The sequence below is a fragment of the Podarcis raffonei genome, chromosome 1 (genome assembly GCF_027172205.1).
Source record: "Podarcis raffonei isolate rPodRaf1 chromosome 1, rPodRaf1.pri, whole genome shotgun sequence".
Classification (NCBI taxonomy): domain Eukaryota; kingdom Metazoa; phylum Chordata; class Lepidosauria; order Squamata; family Lacertidae; genus Podarcis; species Podarcis raffonei.
The window spans coordinates 91088183-91104657 of NC_070602.1; the positions used below are offsets into that span (position 1 = coordinate 91088183).

The following is a 16475-nucleotide window of genomic DNA, read 5'->3' on the forward strand; positions in this document are numbered from 1 at the left end:
GGTCCCAAAGAGCTGCTGGTATCCAAAGCACTTGGACACTCCCATCGATATCCGACCCTCTTACTTTGAACTAACTTCTTTCTTTGCATTGTCACAAGCCGCTTTTGAAATTTTCATTTCAATTCATTTCATTTCATTTATTTCAAAATAGGGTTGCCATGTGGCTGGAGCTAATGTTTGGAAAACACCAAATTAACCCATACAACGTGGTAGCCAGATACAGTGGTACCTCGGGTTAGAAACACTTCAGGCTACATACGCTTCAGGTTACAGACTCCGTTAACCCAGAAACTCAGGTTAAGAACTTTGCTTCAGGATGAGAACAGAAATTGCGTGGCGGAGGCAGCGGGAGGCCCCATTAGCTGAAGTGGTAGCTCAGGTTAAGAACAGTTTCAGGTTAAGAACGGACCTCCAGAACAAATTAAGTTCTTAACCCAAGGTACCACTGTACTTTTCTGAAAGGAATCAAGTTGAAAGAGGCTTCTGGTGTTAGCAGAGAAACCCCAGTTCATATATTACTTCTCCTGTGTGGGTCTATTTTGTGGGGTGGACTTTTAAACATATGATCTGGGACTCAGTTTCAACTAGTAGCGACTAACTCATATTTCTGAGAAATATTGCTTTTCCCTACAGCAGTGATCAGCAACATATTGTTAAGCTTGCAAATGGAGCTGTTTAAGGTGTCAGGATTTGAACAGTGCTGGGCTTGTACACTGTCAATCATGTCAACATTTCAGCATGTGGGGATTTGAATACTTGTGGAGTACATAAATAGAGAGGCAGGCAGACACCCTTGCCTTTTTGTCTAGAGGAGAAAACATTGACTACTGCCTAACTGAAAGTTAGTCCACGTTGAAAATAGCCCATGTTCTTCATTCGCTCCAGTCTTGCAGATATGTATTTTTTCATGTTGTAAGCTGCCTTGAGCATGGTTTGAACTGTGGGAAGGCGGCATACAAATAAAATTTTGTACATATGCATGTATGAGTGAGTATCTGCTAGCTCCTCCCACTTGCCATCTTGTGACCAGATTCGGGTTCCATGGCTTCACCCTCAGCCAACTTGTTTCCTTCCCCCTTGCTCTGTTTACCATCTAGCTTCATGAAGCATTCTGGAGGACTCAAAAGGTGACATGCTATTTTGTGACATTTCGGTTGGCCTAATAAATGGTATTGCCCTAATACGTTTGGAATGTTACTATTTCTATTCCCTCTGAAGCTCAAAAGGCAGAGCGTGATTTAGAAACTGGTAAGATTTTTAAAAAAAATTTAAACCCTCTGCATAACCTCTTGCAACTGGCTTGCTATTTTATCACTTTTCTTACAGCCAGTCTGAATTTACTGGTTTCATGTCTTTTTCCAAAAGGTTATACCTTAATTGTGAGCACATAAGGGCAGTTAACAGAATGAAAACAAGAATGGCCTTTCTTTTCAAAATGCTATTAGTGACATAGACAGTTTCATTGGAGTGCCAAAACAATTCTTTCAAGGTAGTTCTTCAAAAGGTATATTCACAGAGCAGGAATCCTTTATTGGAAAGATAAAGGAGCTGTTCAACAGGAAAAGAAAACAGGATGACCATCACGGCTGACTTTCAATGAGGGCCCAAAATATATTATGAAATCTCTCTCTCTCTCTCTCTCTCTCCCTGTGTGTGTGTGTGTGTGTGTGTGTGAAGGACCATAAGCACCAAAATGAAGGGCTGCTACTAGCAGCATATATTCTTTGGTTTCATTTCAGGCCAACTGCCTTCCATGTGATTCAGAGGCACTGCCATTCTGTTGCAGTGTGAACCGTTCATCTTTGCATGCATAGATGAGGGTGCATGCACAGATGGAAGCTGCACCAACTTTAGGAAAGAAACCATTGGGCAAAAACATCCCTATCCCTGCCTTGATGTGAACAGCGGCATGAGAAAGCAACTTGGAAATGCAGTGGAAGGGTTACAACCTCACAATGATTCAAGCCACTAACGTGAACACAGCCTTACTCGCATCAGTGCCATCTAGTATGGACAGTGATCATCAATGATGAGAGTTGTAGTCCAACAACATCTGGAAGGCCACCTTAGCCATATAGCTTTGCATTATATTATATGCACTGGGAATGGGGAAGAGGGTAGTTAGGCAGCACATTAAAAAACCTACATTTGTATGGAATCAATTTCTACATCTTGTTTCTGGCAAATTCAGTCACAATTTTTCATCATACCACACGGGACTAAAGGCTGCAGTATTCTATCTTGCACTGTGTCACATATTTCCTGTGGCTAATCAGAAACCTTCATTTCTCATCACAGCTTGTCCTTGCACCAAAAAAACACACCATAATATATGAAATTATATACTGGACCGAAACCATTATTATTGAGGAAAGCAAATTGCAAAGGACTGCATGAATGGCAATGACAGAACAATCATTTAGCCTTCATTCCAGTACTCTTCTACAGCTGCTTAAATATGGACGCCTTTCATTCTTACAAGCAAGTCAGTGCTCCGAGGGCATTCATTCTTCATTGCTCTGACTGCATGGGAATTGCTACCATCACAAGCTCATACATTTGTTCTAATTTCCTTCAGGCAAAAGAACAAAACTTATTGTTGTAGTTTTCTATATGGCCAGCTAGGATATCAGTTTCTCTCCCCTCCCCCCCCATTCAGTTCACTGTAAGGTTTATTGGCTAAGAATGTAAGACAAACTTGGTGATCAGCAATACAGAAATTGGCTTGGTGCTGTACTAAGACCTTCTTCAGAAATCGTGACTATACCTTAAATAATAAAATTGTGCACATGCGGTTTCTAGCAAACAAGGGATGGAGGACTAGTGACCCCCCCCCAGGCGAAGTAACGCTCCAGCTCACATCAGCCACAGCAAGCATGGCTAATGGGCAGGGACAATGGAAGCTGTATTCCACAACATTGTGGAATGCTTTCCCCAGGGAGGCTCACCTGACACCTTTGCTACATATATTTAGGCACCAGGTAAAAAAATCCTCTTCTCCCAGGCCGTTGGCTAATTAAAGAATCTATGTGACCTTTTAAATTGTGTGTGGTAGGGTATGGGTTTTGTTTGTTACTACATTATTACCGTATTATTTTGTGTGTGTGTGTGTGTTTGTTTTTTTAACTGCAAACTGCTCAGATGAAGGGCAGAATAGAAATTTAATACAAAATGATAATGTGTAGAACCACAGGTTCCCTGCCCTGGCATTACATTTCAGCTTGGTTCAGATATTCCCTGGGTGTACAGAGTACATAAGACAGGGCAGCAGCTGGAAACTTACCACACACATAACCTTTAATGTGGGGGGAAATGGCCTATGAGAAAAGGCCTCACTCATGTGATTCACCTCCACAACCCCCACAAAAGGATTGGGGGTTATTCCTGTGTTGCACCAAATTTGTAAGTTATGGATCTGGGCTATGTATGATATCAGCCTTTAGATTAGTTGCATTCATTTTCTCCCCTCTACTACAGTTCAGTGCTTGTTATCGATATAGAACCATGAATGCAAGACACATTACTTTGTGAAAATATGAGCTGATTAAGGGGATATTACCCCCCCCCCCAAAGATATATATGACTATTGAAGGACATTCAGATACATGAATTAATTTGGTAAGGACAATATTCTCATATAACTCTGGTTCTTTCTGAGATAAGCAGGGCAAATATTTGGAAAAAATCAAGAAACATCTCTCACTTGGATAGTTTATTGGAAAAATCCTCACTATTAATGGAAAAGGCAAAAGGCTGTATAGCTGGTTCCATTATCCCCAATGCAGAGACTTCAATTTAATTTATTTTTGATTCAGCAAGAAATACAAAATTATTCATTAGGCGCTTAGTGAATAATTAAAAGCTATCACCAGTACAGTCAGTCGATCATAATGGAATAACTAAATCAGAAAAATGCAGCTATCTTGGAAACATCAGCTCATTAAACTAAAATAAAATAAAATGAAAGGAACCAATGGGGCAGTCATGTCCTTCACAAGAACTGACATAAAGACACTGTGTCAATTACATATGTCACATGTTTTTCTAGGCTTACTTTATCTTGGCTGTAGAAAGACACATCTTTCTAGTGGGTGTGTAATGGGTTTCCCCAAAGATACTGCTGACCTATTTAGCATACAATAGTATTATGCCAGACACACAGACGTGGTGGGGGGGGTTGCCTTAATACTGGATTTTTCAAGTTAGGGATGGAAAGGTACAGAAAGACTTTGACCTCAGTACAACTTCCTGAGTAGAGTTTGTCTCTGTGGACTGAATGCTGTTGTTATCAGGTGATTATTAGCAAATCCATTGGATGGCACTGGTGCTTTCCTTGTTATTCACCTCTCAGCCCATTTGCAGTTTTTAAGAAAGAGGCCTAAAGGATATAAAGATTGGGCATTTGCAGCATTCTTTTCCCACTCTCATTCACTGACACTTCAAAAATGTCTAGATAGTCACTCAGAGGTATGTGCATGAAAGCAGGTGCAGTCATTTGCTAAGTCTCCAAACAGTGAGGACACCCAAGGTAACCTGAGAGTCAGGCTCACAAATGACTCTCATCTGCTTTAAAAAGCACTGGAGTTTGTGCCAAAGGCAACATGTCCCTCCTAAACAGCAAGTGACTATATTTTGGGAATTGGGTGTTCTATCTCTGATGCCTTTTCATTCCTGTAGTTGCCAGCAGTAGCAGCACACAGGCAGCCACAAAGCTGTGGGGATGGTAGATTTGTTGCAATATTTAGGAGAGAAATTAATATGTATTCTGTTACTGGAGTTCTGATTGATCTCAGTGAATAGAGGACAAATGATGAAATGTATATTACTCTTGGCGATTTTCGTTTAAAAATATATAAATACTTTGCACAACATCAGTAATCAAAGAATTTAAAAGGATTTTGCATGAATGAAGCCGCATAAAATATTTATAATACTGATAAGCGGCATTGTATTGGGAAGGGAACAGTTGCCAGCTAGTCAATAATCCATTGCCTCTAACCACAACTGAGCTGCTTAAGCCCTCATGGCTGCTCAGCCCCAGCAAACAAACCACAGGAAGTCCTGGAGGTCAGAGACTGCCAGGCTCAGCTGCCCCATAGCCAACCAGCAACACTGTTGTGCCCAATAACAGAAGCTGCAACACACTCTGGCAAAGGGGCCGTGGTACCCTGCTCCTTGTGTGGTGACTGCTCTGACCAGGTATCTGTTTCCTCCCCAAATCTCAACACAGGTGCATTGTTAGGGGATAGCCCAGGGGTCTGAGCCCTAGAGCTCCTGCTCCTTTCCCTTGGCAAAGTGTAGTGCTGATGTGCTGATCTCACAAATCCACCACCTTAATTTGTCCAGATATGCCTGTATGTATAAATGAGTGCACGCATGGGTCTGTGCCCTAATAACCATTCAAATCCTTGAACAGCCTGTGCTGGCAAAGCGGGGAGCACTGTTACTCTAGCTCAGTGGGGACAAAATCCTTTCCTAATAAGGATTCCACTTATTATGGAGAAACCTCTCCAAAACATGCCAATCCCAACAAGAAAAGGCATCCCTCCTTTATGTACAGTATATTTATATTCATAATTGAGCTACAGCATGTTTTTATGGAACATCTACAAGACATCTTCTTTTGAAGCCATTGCGGCTGTACCACAAAACATACCAAAGTATATTCATGTATGCAAAATCACCATACAAAAATATTCAGTGCATGTTGCGCTGGCAGTCAGGAGCTTGGGAAACCCGTGCAAGGAATTTTGACAGGTGGGCAGAACAAGCCAACTGTCCATCATGTGGCTTCATAAAAATGACATGTGAACGACGTCAAATTTGGCCCACGAGGGCCATCCTCATATGGAGCCAAAAAATGTTTACCGCCCCATGACCAGAGCATGGGTAGGTTGATAGGATATCAATGGACTATGATTCCCATCATTCCTGACAATTGAATGCCCTGCTGGCTGAGGCTGATGGAAGCTGGATATAAGTGACACCCGGAGGGCCACAAGTTCACCACCTCTGCTTTTGTGAATGGCTCCTCCCATAAGAATTCCTGTTTGTGCTTAAGATCTTGCCCTAAATGCTACCACTATCAGACGTAAGTTTTGGACATTGACAGAGCAAGACACAATGGCATTCATTCCGTCAAACTCTTCTTAGGAATGCATGCTAGGCCTACTTTCTACTATTCATTCGGGACAATCTTAGCCATTTTATTCCAGAATACTTGGGGGTGATATGTGTGCTTAAGATGCTTTTTAAAAAAATTATTAACAAAAATTATTTATCTTTATCAGGAAATATTTAACAGCTGATTTTTGCATGTTCCATTGGTTTTATGTTTGTTCAGTGTTTAATGATGTTTTATTTGTTATGCTAAGTTTTTTTTCATGTTTAGGATTTTTATTATGATTGTGAGTCATGTTGTTCTAGACAGACACGTGGGACAAATGTTTTAAAATAAAATAAAAACATAAATGTAAGGAGAAGTGTGGAACAGGGCTGCACATTGCATTTAAGCATCCCCTACCTGTGCCCGTGTCCTTCATTCCTATTCGAAAACGCATTCTCTTTCCAGCCAATAGCTTAGCAAGATATATAGCATGCCAGTGAAGTGCTGGCCAATCAAAAGCCATGTTGCAGAAAACTGCAGGTTTCTGAAGAGACATCACAATTTCTCTGGCTTCTTCTGGTGTAAAAGGTTTGACATCACCACCTACAATAAAAAAGAGGAAATTTTGATAGATGATTAATCATGTAAGAACAGTTACCTGTCATCTCATGGTCCCAAACCCATAAATTATTAGACTCTCCTGATTAAACCTGAATTCTTACCCCCTCCCCTCCACACTTCAAACATTTTGTTTCATTGAATTTTTTTGCAGTCCTGACACCGTAATTTTTTATGTTAAATGAGAATTTAAAGCAGCCCATTAACATCCAGAATATAAATATCTTGGTAAATATTTATGATTTCCTAATGTGCTGCATAGCCCTAGTAATTTAGAATTAGTCTGACATTCATCACAAGTCTCCTAATTAAGGAATGTTCAAAGGACACATTTTGTGATAAACCCAAAATGTGTGGCAGGGGAGGGGGACACCCAATGCAGGCAAACATTCCTTTCAAAAATGGGAGGGGGGATAAGTACAGGTTGTTGTCAATGCGATGGCAGAATGTGCTGATGCATCCAGTTTTAGCTAATTAATTAAATATACTTTGTAATGCAAAACTGATGAAGCAGCTTTCAAAAAATCATCTAGTTCTACCTTTAAAAAAAATGTTGTGTGCTAACCCAAGGACTATGCTAATCCCAGATTTCAATTTAGCCCTGAGATTTATATGCCCCACTGAAACTGTCAACCTGAAATGTTGGCAGCCTTGGATAAACTCGGCAGGTTTACAACAACTTCCCTAAAGGGACATGTTAAGAGGAAGGAACTGCTTTTTTCAATAAACAAATGTAACGATCCCACAGAATAAAAGAAGCAGACTGTATCTAGAGATCATAAAAACATCACAACATTGATTTAATGTCCCAACAAGAATTTAATAAAAAGGAATTTTTAAATGTGCATGGATTTTTGTTGTTGTTCACTGTTATATATATCTCACATAACAACTTATTTCAATCACAGTCGGCTCTGAATATTGGACCAAGGAAGAAACATGCTGCAAAGTAATCTCTCTTTCCCTTCTCTTGTAGGCCCCACAGGAAAAATTCCTGGAAATGTAAAATATTTCTGTTCTGTCTTTCATTTTTTTTTTCATTTTTTAAAAATCAACATGGTTCAGGAACATTTTCAAAACCAGAAACAATAACCATGTCAAATTAAGAGGAAGCAAATTAACAAAATGGGCAGCAAAGTTTCAGCAAGTGGTAGATAAAAAAGCAATTTAAAATAATTGGACAGCTAAAGCCACTTAAAACCCATCCTATGTCCCGGCAGGCAAACAGAATACTCTTTATCCGACACCTAAAAGTAAACAATTTTGGTGCAAAGTGACCACCATGTGTAAGGTATTTCCATTGATGAGCCACCATAACTGGGAAGGCCCTGTCTCCAAAAGCCATCCCCCTTAGAAGGTGGGGACACCCAGTGTCAGATTTCTATATAGATGATCTCAAAAACAAACAAGTTCATTTTTAACTGAGATCTTCTGAAACGCTGTTCTGATACTGTTTAGATCTTTGGATGTTTAAAACCAGGACTTTGAATGAGCTAAGAAACAAACTACAGTAGTAGGTAATCAAGATATCTAAGTACTGGTGAACTATAGCTCATTCTGTATATATATAATAATGGGTCAACTACATCCTCATATACTTCCCAGCAGAACCAGTTATTTAGATTCATTACCTACCTGTAGAATCTCTGTATCCAATTAGTACTAATGCAAACAGCAAAGAAATCCCCTCCAAGGTCTAAAAAGAGCATGCCAAGATTGTGGAAAGACCACTATTACAGTTATAAAAATCACTACTTGGTATATCTGTTACTGAATCTATCATAACCTTATGAAGCTTGGGAATACATAAAAGTTATTGGACAAACCCATTCAAGCATCAAAGAAATCACTAAGGAGGCTCTCACAGACGTCCATGGGAATTCAAACTCCCACCCCTTCTGTTGAAAAAGTTCATAAAACAGTCAGCATAAAAATTGAATAAAACTATCTACTTGAGCAGAGCAAGGTGAGAATCATCATCAAAGCCAAGGACTGGCATCATTTGGGCGGGTGGCGCTGTGGGCTAAACCACAGAGCCTAGGACTTGCCAATCAGAAGGTCGGCGGTTTGAATCCCTGAGACGGGGCGAGCTCCCATTGCTCGGTCCCTGCTCCTGCCAACCTAGCAGTTTTAAAGCATGTCAAAGTGCAAGTAGATAAATAGGTACCACTCTGGCAGGAAGGTAAATGGCGTTTCCGTGCGCTGCTCTGGTTCGCCAGAAGCGGCTTAGTCATGCTGGCCACATGACCCGGAAGCTGTACGCCGGCTCCCTCGGCCAATAAAGCGAGATGAGTCTGCAACCCCAGAGTCGTCTGCGACTGGATATAATGGTCAGGGGTCCCTTTACCTTTATACATGTTAAACACATGGTTTGCCCTTGAGCTCACACATTGTATTTTGGAAACAGCCAACAAATGGGGAGCAGTGACGTGGGAAGTGGGATGGCATTAGCCCTTTACCCCCCTTGTAGTCCCAAAGCACACTGGGGATCCATGCTGACAATTTGCAAGGGGGAAAACCTCCCATTGCCTCCAACTGGAGCCTTCCTCCCCATGCAAATTGCAAAGACAGCAGGCCATACCAGAACGGCAGCAGGGGTGGGACAGTTAACTCCTCCCATTTCCCATCCTAGAATCTTAATCTACACAAGGATCCCCTTGTGGCTATTTCTGAAAGAAAATTCATGGATCCAAGATGGACAAACTATGTGATTAACATCACAGGTAGATTGGTCTTCAAATAACCAAATTCTAATACCTTCACCGGAAATGTGGTTCACTCACATATGAATGCAACTTGCAGTGGATTTCTTTAAAAATGGATGCTTTTTACTTAGCTGTTCTATAGGTCAGCTTTTATTTTTATAACCTCCTTTCATGAGCAACAGACCACTTGACAGCGTGACATTTCTAAAACCAAGGAGGCACGAATGAAACTTAGCCCTTGGCCTTACCCTCTGCTACGCTACAAGTCCAGTGCACGTGGGGGTCTCACAGGAGCTGTATTCCTTGCCATATGTTGTTTCTTATCCTGGCAAAAGGAAATCTATGGGTTATCAAGCAACAAGCTGAATACAGAGAAAAAATATATCAGATGGAGCAGGGTGTCCAGCTGTGAGCAAGGATTGCAGACGCAGTTGCAAGTACAGGCAAGATGGCTTTCAGGATTGATTAACTGACTGGTATTGAGCATATCTTTGGGATGACCCTCAGCTAGAGATTAAGGGCAACGGTTTGTTTGTTTGTTTTTTAATGCTAGAAGGTAGTGGGATATAATAAGTTGTGAGGACTTAAACCTTTTTACAAAGTCCCACACCCTCATGCTGATACATTGCACCCTTGTACTGTTATAGTTAATTACATTTCTAACATGCATTTGTTTTAGTGCAATAAAGCACTGAGCTAGCTTTTCATGACCTGGCAGCTGTGCTGGCCTTATTCATCTTTTTGATTTTCCAACATCCAGGAAAACAGAATCACAGCTGTCCTTTTGCTCATTAGAAAAGCCAATCACCTTGCAAAGTTCACAATTTTTAAAATATCAAATATACATTAAAATATCAAATATACATTTAAAGATTAAAAATTAAATACATAACGTGGTTATTTGTAAAATAAAATAAAAACATGATACCAAGCTGTTTTAAAACTCTTCTTCCCCGTAAGATACCATCTTGCTGTCTGATCACATGTAGAAAGACAAGATATGGAAGTCTGCACATGCTCTTACTTACCTGGAGCCAGGTTGGAGCAGCCAGCTCTGCTTGCACACCTAGGACCAGAAAAGCACAGAGCCCTCTCTGCCCTCCACTGTGCTGCTGTGACCAGCCTTCCTTGGCAAGGATTGCTTTGTGTTGGGTAAAGCGACTTTTCATTATATTTTCAGACCCCCAACTAGCTATAAATTAAAAAACTGGGCCTGAGATTTCCATGAGACTGAGCTAATGAGTTACCTTCTAGGAAGCTGAAGTGTCCTGTGAGCAGCATTTCCTTTTGAGAAGCATCAAATGATGCCATTCACTTTGTCTGGAATTACTTATAGCTATCTCATATGAAGTTCTCAAGACTGACTTAAACTTTACTATTCCAGAGAATGAAAATATAGGGTAGAGATGTTTTATGTTGTTCGGAGTAATTGGATTGGATGATATTTGAGACTTGGGCTCAGCTGAGTTCCACCTGTGCTGGAAAGGCAACTTTTGCCAATTCCATCTTCCCTCTGCTGCCTAAAAAGCTGCTCTGGGAGGTTGGAGAACTCTCTGGCCCTGTGGGGTTCAGGGGTAGTTGGTAAAAATCAATTTCCTGCTCTCTACCTTCTGTGGGGAACTTTTGCTAGATCCTAGCATCCCCCACAAAAGGAACAAGCCCTTTCATTCATCCCTTCTTAATTGTTATTATCATTTGAGATAGCCACCTGCTAACTAAAACATCAGCTATGTCTGCAAGATGCTGTCAACAACTGAAGGTGAATCTGACTACTATACCATGAACAAATCCATATGGTTTCTAAGACCAGTATATAATGGTGGGCCTTACCATTGTTGTTGGTAGCCTGTCTCACTAAAGAATGCCACAACTGTCCCAAGGAAACAAAGGTCCAAATTACACATGCAGCAATGCACATGCAGAACCAGTTCTATCGCAAATGCAATTCTATTACTGCACCACATGGAAAGCTATGCCAAGTGGCTTCCAACACTCTTTGACCAGTTCCAACCATGTAAATTGCAAGCCTTCCTGCACCAGAACTAACAAGCACTTTGATGTGCAAATTTTTTGCATGCAAGATTCCACCCTCTTCAGGGTCTCATACTGTCTTCAGAAAATATACATCATGTTTTGAAAACCATTTTAAACATTTTCAAAGTAGGGAAAAAACAAAACCCTGACTGAAATCTGTTCAAACTTTTCAATTAATCGCTGAGAATTCTGCAGAACTGGGGGAAATAAAGAATTTAGCACCACAGGGTTTCTGCAGAAAAGTGAACTCCATGTTGTTAAGAAGTTAAATGTACTGTCAATTATTTAGAATAATTTAGCAAATTAGAAGAATTCATTACATGTCAGCAGTTGTCTTCTGCCAACATACCCTGCTGATTAAATACGGGGTTTAATTGAGAGGTTTTAGAATAATTTTCCAAAGAAAGAACCAGTTTCACTAAAATAACACTTTATTTTTAGAGTAAGCTATATATCCAGCTGTTACTCTAACAAGCATATAATAATGTATCAGCCTAACATCTTGGGGCATTGGGGTGGGCTGGGGGAACAACTGTGAGTTTAAAAAAATGAAGCCCCTTTTGTGTAAAAATCAAAAAGAAGATAAAGTCACTCACAGGATTATGAGGAAATGCAATTTTCCAGTTAATAGACAGGGTACTTCTAGTAGTGTCGGAAGACTATTTAGTGGCTCTGGTGAGATCTCATTTCTGTAAATTCTGTTTAACTGGGCACTAATTTATTAATTTTCACAGAGCCCAAACTCAATTTCACATTTTGGCTGCATACAGTTAGCATAATTTGCATGTCATCTATAGCCAACCAAAATTTTAAAATAAAATAAAATAAAGATTCAAAATATTTCAGAAAGATGCATCAGTGAGTTTAAAACTCTAGCCTCTCTAAAGCATGGGTGGCAAACCTGTAGCCCTGCAAATGCTGCTGGACTACATCTCTCATCATCCCTGACTGTCTGGGGCTGATGGAAGATGGAATCTGAATGACCAAATGATCCCTGTTCTAGAGCTTATGCGGAGATAATTCAAAAAATGTATTTTTTAAAAACCCTACTTTTTCATTATATCCAAACTGGGCAAAGCGTAGTATGCTCACAACCTAGGAGTGCAAAACATAGCTTGAAAGAGATTTGCAATTCTGGTTTGTAGGGAAAACCATGGTTTGCCTGTTTTGGATGCAACAGCACTGTTTTGAAATGAAAGGAAAAATCAGAGCATACTAGGGACAAGGAGTGTGTGAGCCAAGGGTTCTTTCATATAGCAGCAAACTACTGTTTGGTGTTACATATAAATCAACTACAAATGCAAAGGTAATTCTCAAAACAAATCCTCATATGAATAGGGAACTTCCCAGATATATAATTGTTTGCCTCACTGACACCAAGTTCTCTTGCTTCCCATTCCACCCTTGCCCCTTCTCCCATGGAACTGAGAGCCCAGTCTCTACCTCCCCACACTCTATATCACATAGAGTGTCAGGTGTGAGGGAGGTGGGCAATGTTTAGAGAAAATGGACTCATGGGCCAAATCTGGCATGCCCACCACTGCTTTAAAAGATAAATTCAATAGTGAAATTCAACGCACACTTGGGAATAAACATTATTGAACTCAATAGAACTTGCTTCTGAATAAGATGATTGCACTGTTAGGGTCTCCATCTTTTTCCTGAGCAGAGCCTTTGTATTTTAAACAGCTGCTGATATTCAGCAGGAGTATTTTACTGAATCATCTCTTCTCCGATCAAGAAAAAAAATGCCCCTAATAAATTCCTGTTTGTCAAGACCCTCCATCGTGCTTGGTTCTAATGTCATTTACCAACTGTTACTGCTAAGAACACCATAAAGAAGGCTGATCGCCAAAGAATTGATGCTTTTGAATTATGGTGCTGGAGGAGACTCTTGAGAGTCCCATGGACTGCAAGAAGATCAAACCTATCCATTCTTAAGGAAATCAGCCCTGAGTGCTCACTGGAAGGACAGATCCTGAAGCTGAGGCTCCAATACTTTGGCCACCTCATGAGAAAAGAAGACTCCCTGGAAAAGACCCTGATGTTGGGAAAGATTGAGGGCATAAGGAGAAGGGGACAACAGAGGACGAGATGGTTGTACAGTGTTCTTGAAGCTACCAGCATGAGTTTGACTAAACTGCGGGAGGCAGTGGAAGACAGAAGTGCCTGGCGTGCTCTGGTCATTGGGTCACGAAGAGTTGGACATGACTAAACGACTAAACAACAACAACACTGCTAAGACCACCAGAAAGTAAGCAATCAGTAGTCCTTCCACTGTGCTTAGATGCAGCTCCATGACCTGCTGAATTTTGTAAAGAGCGACTTCCGGGTTGGCGCCATTGTTTAATGGCGGATTCCCTCCGAGCTCCGGAGGGAATCGGCTCCGTAGCATCTGGGTCTGGCCGCTGCGGCGAAGCGGGGACCCTTAAAATCACAGGCGCGGATGCCTGTGAACATAGAGACTCGGCGGGCACCATTTGCGCCCCCCCAATCCGGGACGGAGCCTTTTTAAAGGCTTCGGAACGGAGGCAGGGTGAGGCGTGGTGCTGAGAGTACTCCCTCGTCTACGGAGTGAAGCCGCAAGCCATTGACAGAGAGCGCCAACTTCTTCTTTTGATCGATTGGACTACAAAACATCAACCCGTGAGTAATACGGAGATTGGAACTTTAAAAAAAAAAAATTTCTATTTTGGATCTGGAACGAGCGGGAAGGGGCTAAAAAGGAAGCCCACCCCCCCTCTTTGTAAACAACTTAAAGCAAAGGACCGAGCAGCTAAGGTCGAGAGAATCTGTTTCTTGTTTGTTAATAAAAGATCTTGACTTCACGGTTTTAACATTATAAGAAGATTTACTGGAGGATTAAAAGAATTTTTTGGAAGCTGAAGTTTCACCCCCCCTAGACCCGGGAACGTCCTATGAGAAAGCCTGCTGTATTGAAGAGTTTGACAGCTGTCAAGTTAGCTGTCAGTCAGCTAGCTGTCAGCTGGAAAAAGAGAACATTGTTTCTGCTGTTTCTGCTGGCTCATTCGGTATAACTTGTTGAAAATAAGGAGGGCTGATACAAAATAACTGGACTTTTGGTTTTGAGCTGAAAGGAATATTAAGGAACCAAAATCCCCCTAGAGGGGTAATAGGGACATTACATTACAAAAATGGCTGGAGCATGTAAAATTCAAGCAGAATTGGACAGAGCATTTGTTCTCCTGGGAAAGTTACAAGATGAGTACATTGCTTTGTCTACAGAGGTTTCAGTACTATACTTGACAGTAAACAACAGTCTTGAGCCTGATAAGGATTTGAAACAGGAAGCCCATTCAACTGAACAAATAATTGAAACTGAAAGTGTAGACACGATGGAACAACATGTTGCTTTTGAAGAAAATGAAGGAGGAGCTGGAATTTTGCAGGAGTCAAAGGAGAGTTGCAATATGAGGCCTGACATGATGATAAAAAAGGACAATAAAAATTGGATGTGGAAAGCCCGTTCTGAATGGGAGTCTGAAAAATGGAGAGATCCCCTTTGGAGGAGATCTGAAGACCTGAGGATTACAAAATTGCTGAAGGTGAAAGTTGGAGCTTTGGGGACATATGGATTTGTAAGAAATTTGAAACAAGAGTTGGAATACCCCATAGGCTTCGCTTTTAAGTGTGGAGGACGGGCTGGAAGCAACATGGATCCTGTTGGGCCGGAGCCTCTCCGAGACTTGGGGTTTAACATCAAGGACTATCAAAGAGACCGGCAGAAAGGAACTGAGAGAGACATAAGGGCCTCGGACGTGAGATCTCCAGGCTAAATAACATAAAGACTGATGGATATTGGTTGGGGACTGGAACCGGGAAAAGGGTGGGTGGAGGTTGGGAATCCAAAGGGTATATAAGTATAATTTGCCTTGTTTTTTTTTTATATTTTTTGTTAGCTGTATGGAAATCGGGAAAATCGTGGAAGGGAAATTTTGGTCGACTTTAGGAAAAAGGTTTAAGAATAATTAAGGAGGTATAAGTATTGATGTGTAATTTTGATAAGGTAAAATTGGTTTTTCTTTCCTTTTTTAAATTAAATGAAAATAAGGCTGGTAAAAATAAATTGAGGAAATGGAAAAAAGAAGCAAAGTAAAATAATAGTATGTTAGAATAAATGTTTAAGTTAGGGTGAAGAAATAAGTTAAGGACTTGCTGAATTGACAATTTAAATTGGAATACAAGAAGGGGAGGTGTGAGGAGGTCTGAGAAATAAGGTTAAGGAAAACAAGTATCTGAAACTTTATGTGTTTTTTCTATTTTTCTGTTAAGTTTTGAATTTTATGTATTTTTGTGTTGTTTTTATTTGTTTATTTTTTGTTTGTTACATGTTTCTTGAAAATACCAATAAATATTTAATTAAAAAAAATGAATTTTGTAAAGAGCTTGTGTCAAAGGTTGCTGAGCCGCACAACACCTCCTTCCCAATCCCCTTTTCTTTTGTGTGTGTTTTGTAGATTGTAAGCCTGAGGGCAGGGACTATCTTATTTTTAATCTTCATAAGCTGCTCTGAGATTTTTTCAGGCCGAAGAATGGGATAAAATGTTTTAAATCAATAAATAGCAGTTATATATGTTGGGCCATAAACGCTATATAAAAGCACAGACTGTCAGGAAAAGAAGTGGAACCTCTATATGCATTAGAAATGTGGCAAGGAGGCTAGATCACATTTTTATTGATCCAAGAAATGTCAGTATAAATATTGAGAGGTTCCAGTTTTTTCAATTAACTCCATGTGATCAGAAGCCTTCTAAATTATTATTTTCTAAATTGCTTATGGCAAATCTGCTTAGTTTTTATTAAAACATCTCTCAGCAGAGCTCTGCATATGAAAAGTGTCAGATGGCATTCTAGTAGGAACAATTGTAGCAGGAAGTCACTGGCTATGATTGCATGCCATGCAAAAACTACCGTATTTTTTGTCCCATAGGACACACCTAGTTTTTTGGTGGGGAAATAAAGGAAATTTCCCCCCCTTTATTTCCCCCCAA

General features: G+C 40.5%; 1 protein-coding gene across 4 annotated transcripts in view; it reads right to left on the bottom strand.

Annotated features, from left to right (window-relative positions):
• HSPBAP1 (HSPB1 associated protein 1) overlaps positions 1–16475 on the bottom strand; it is a 55872-nt gene that overhangs the window by 29772 nt on the left and 9625 nt on the right. For 3 of the 4 annotated variants that reach the window (XM_053403793.1, XM_053403776.1, XM_053403767.1), the window contains one exon: positions 6524–6709. In XM_053403793.1, the coding sequence (XP_053259768.1) occupies positions 6524–6709 (186 nt within the window). Of the gene's footprint in view, positions 1–6523; positions 6710–9677; positions 9755–16475 lie in introns of those variants that run through there. The other variant, XM_053403783.1, reaches the window with a different exon arrangement.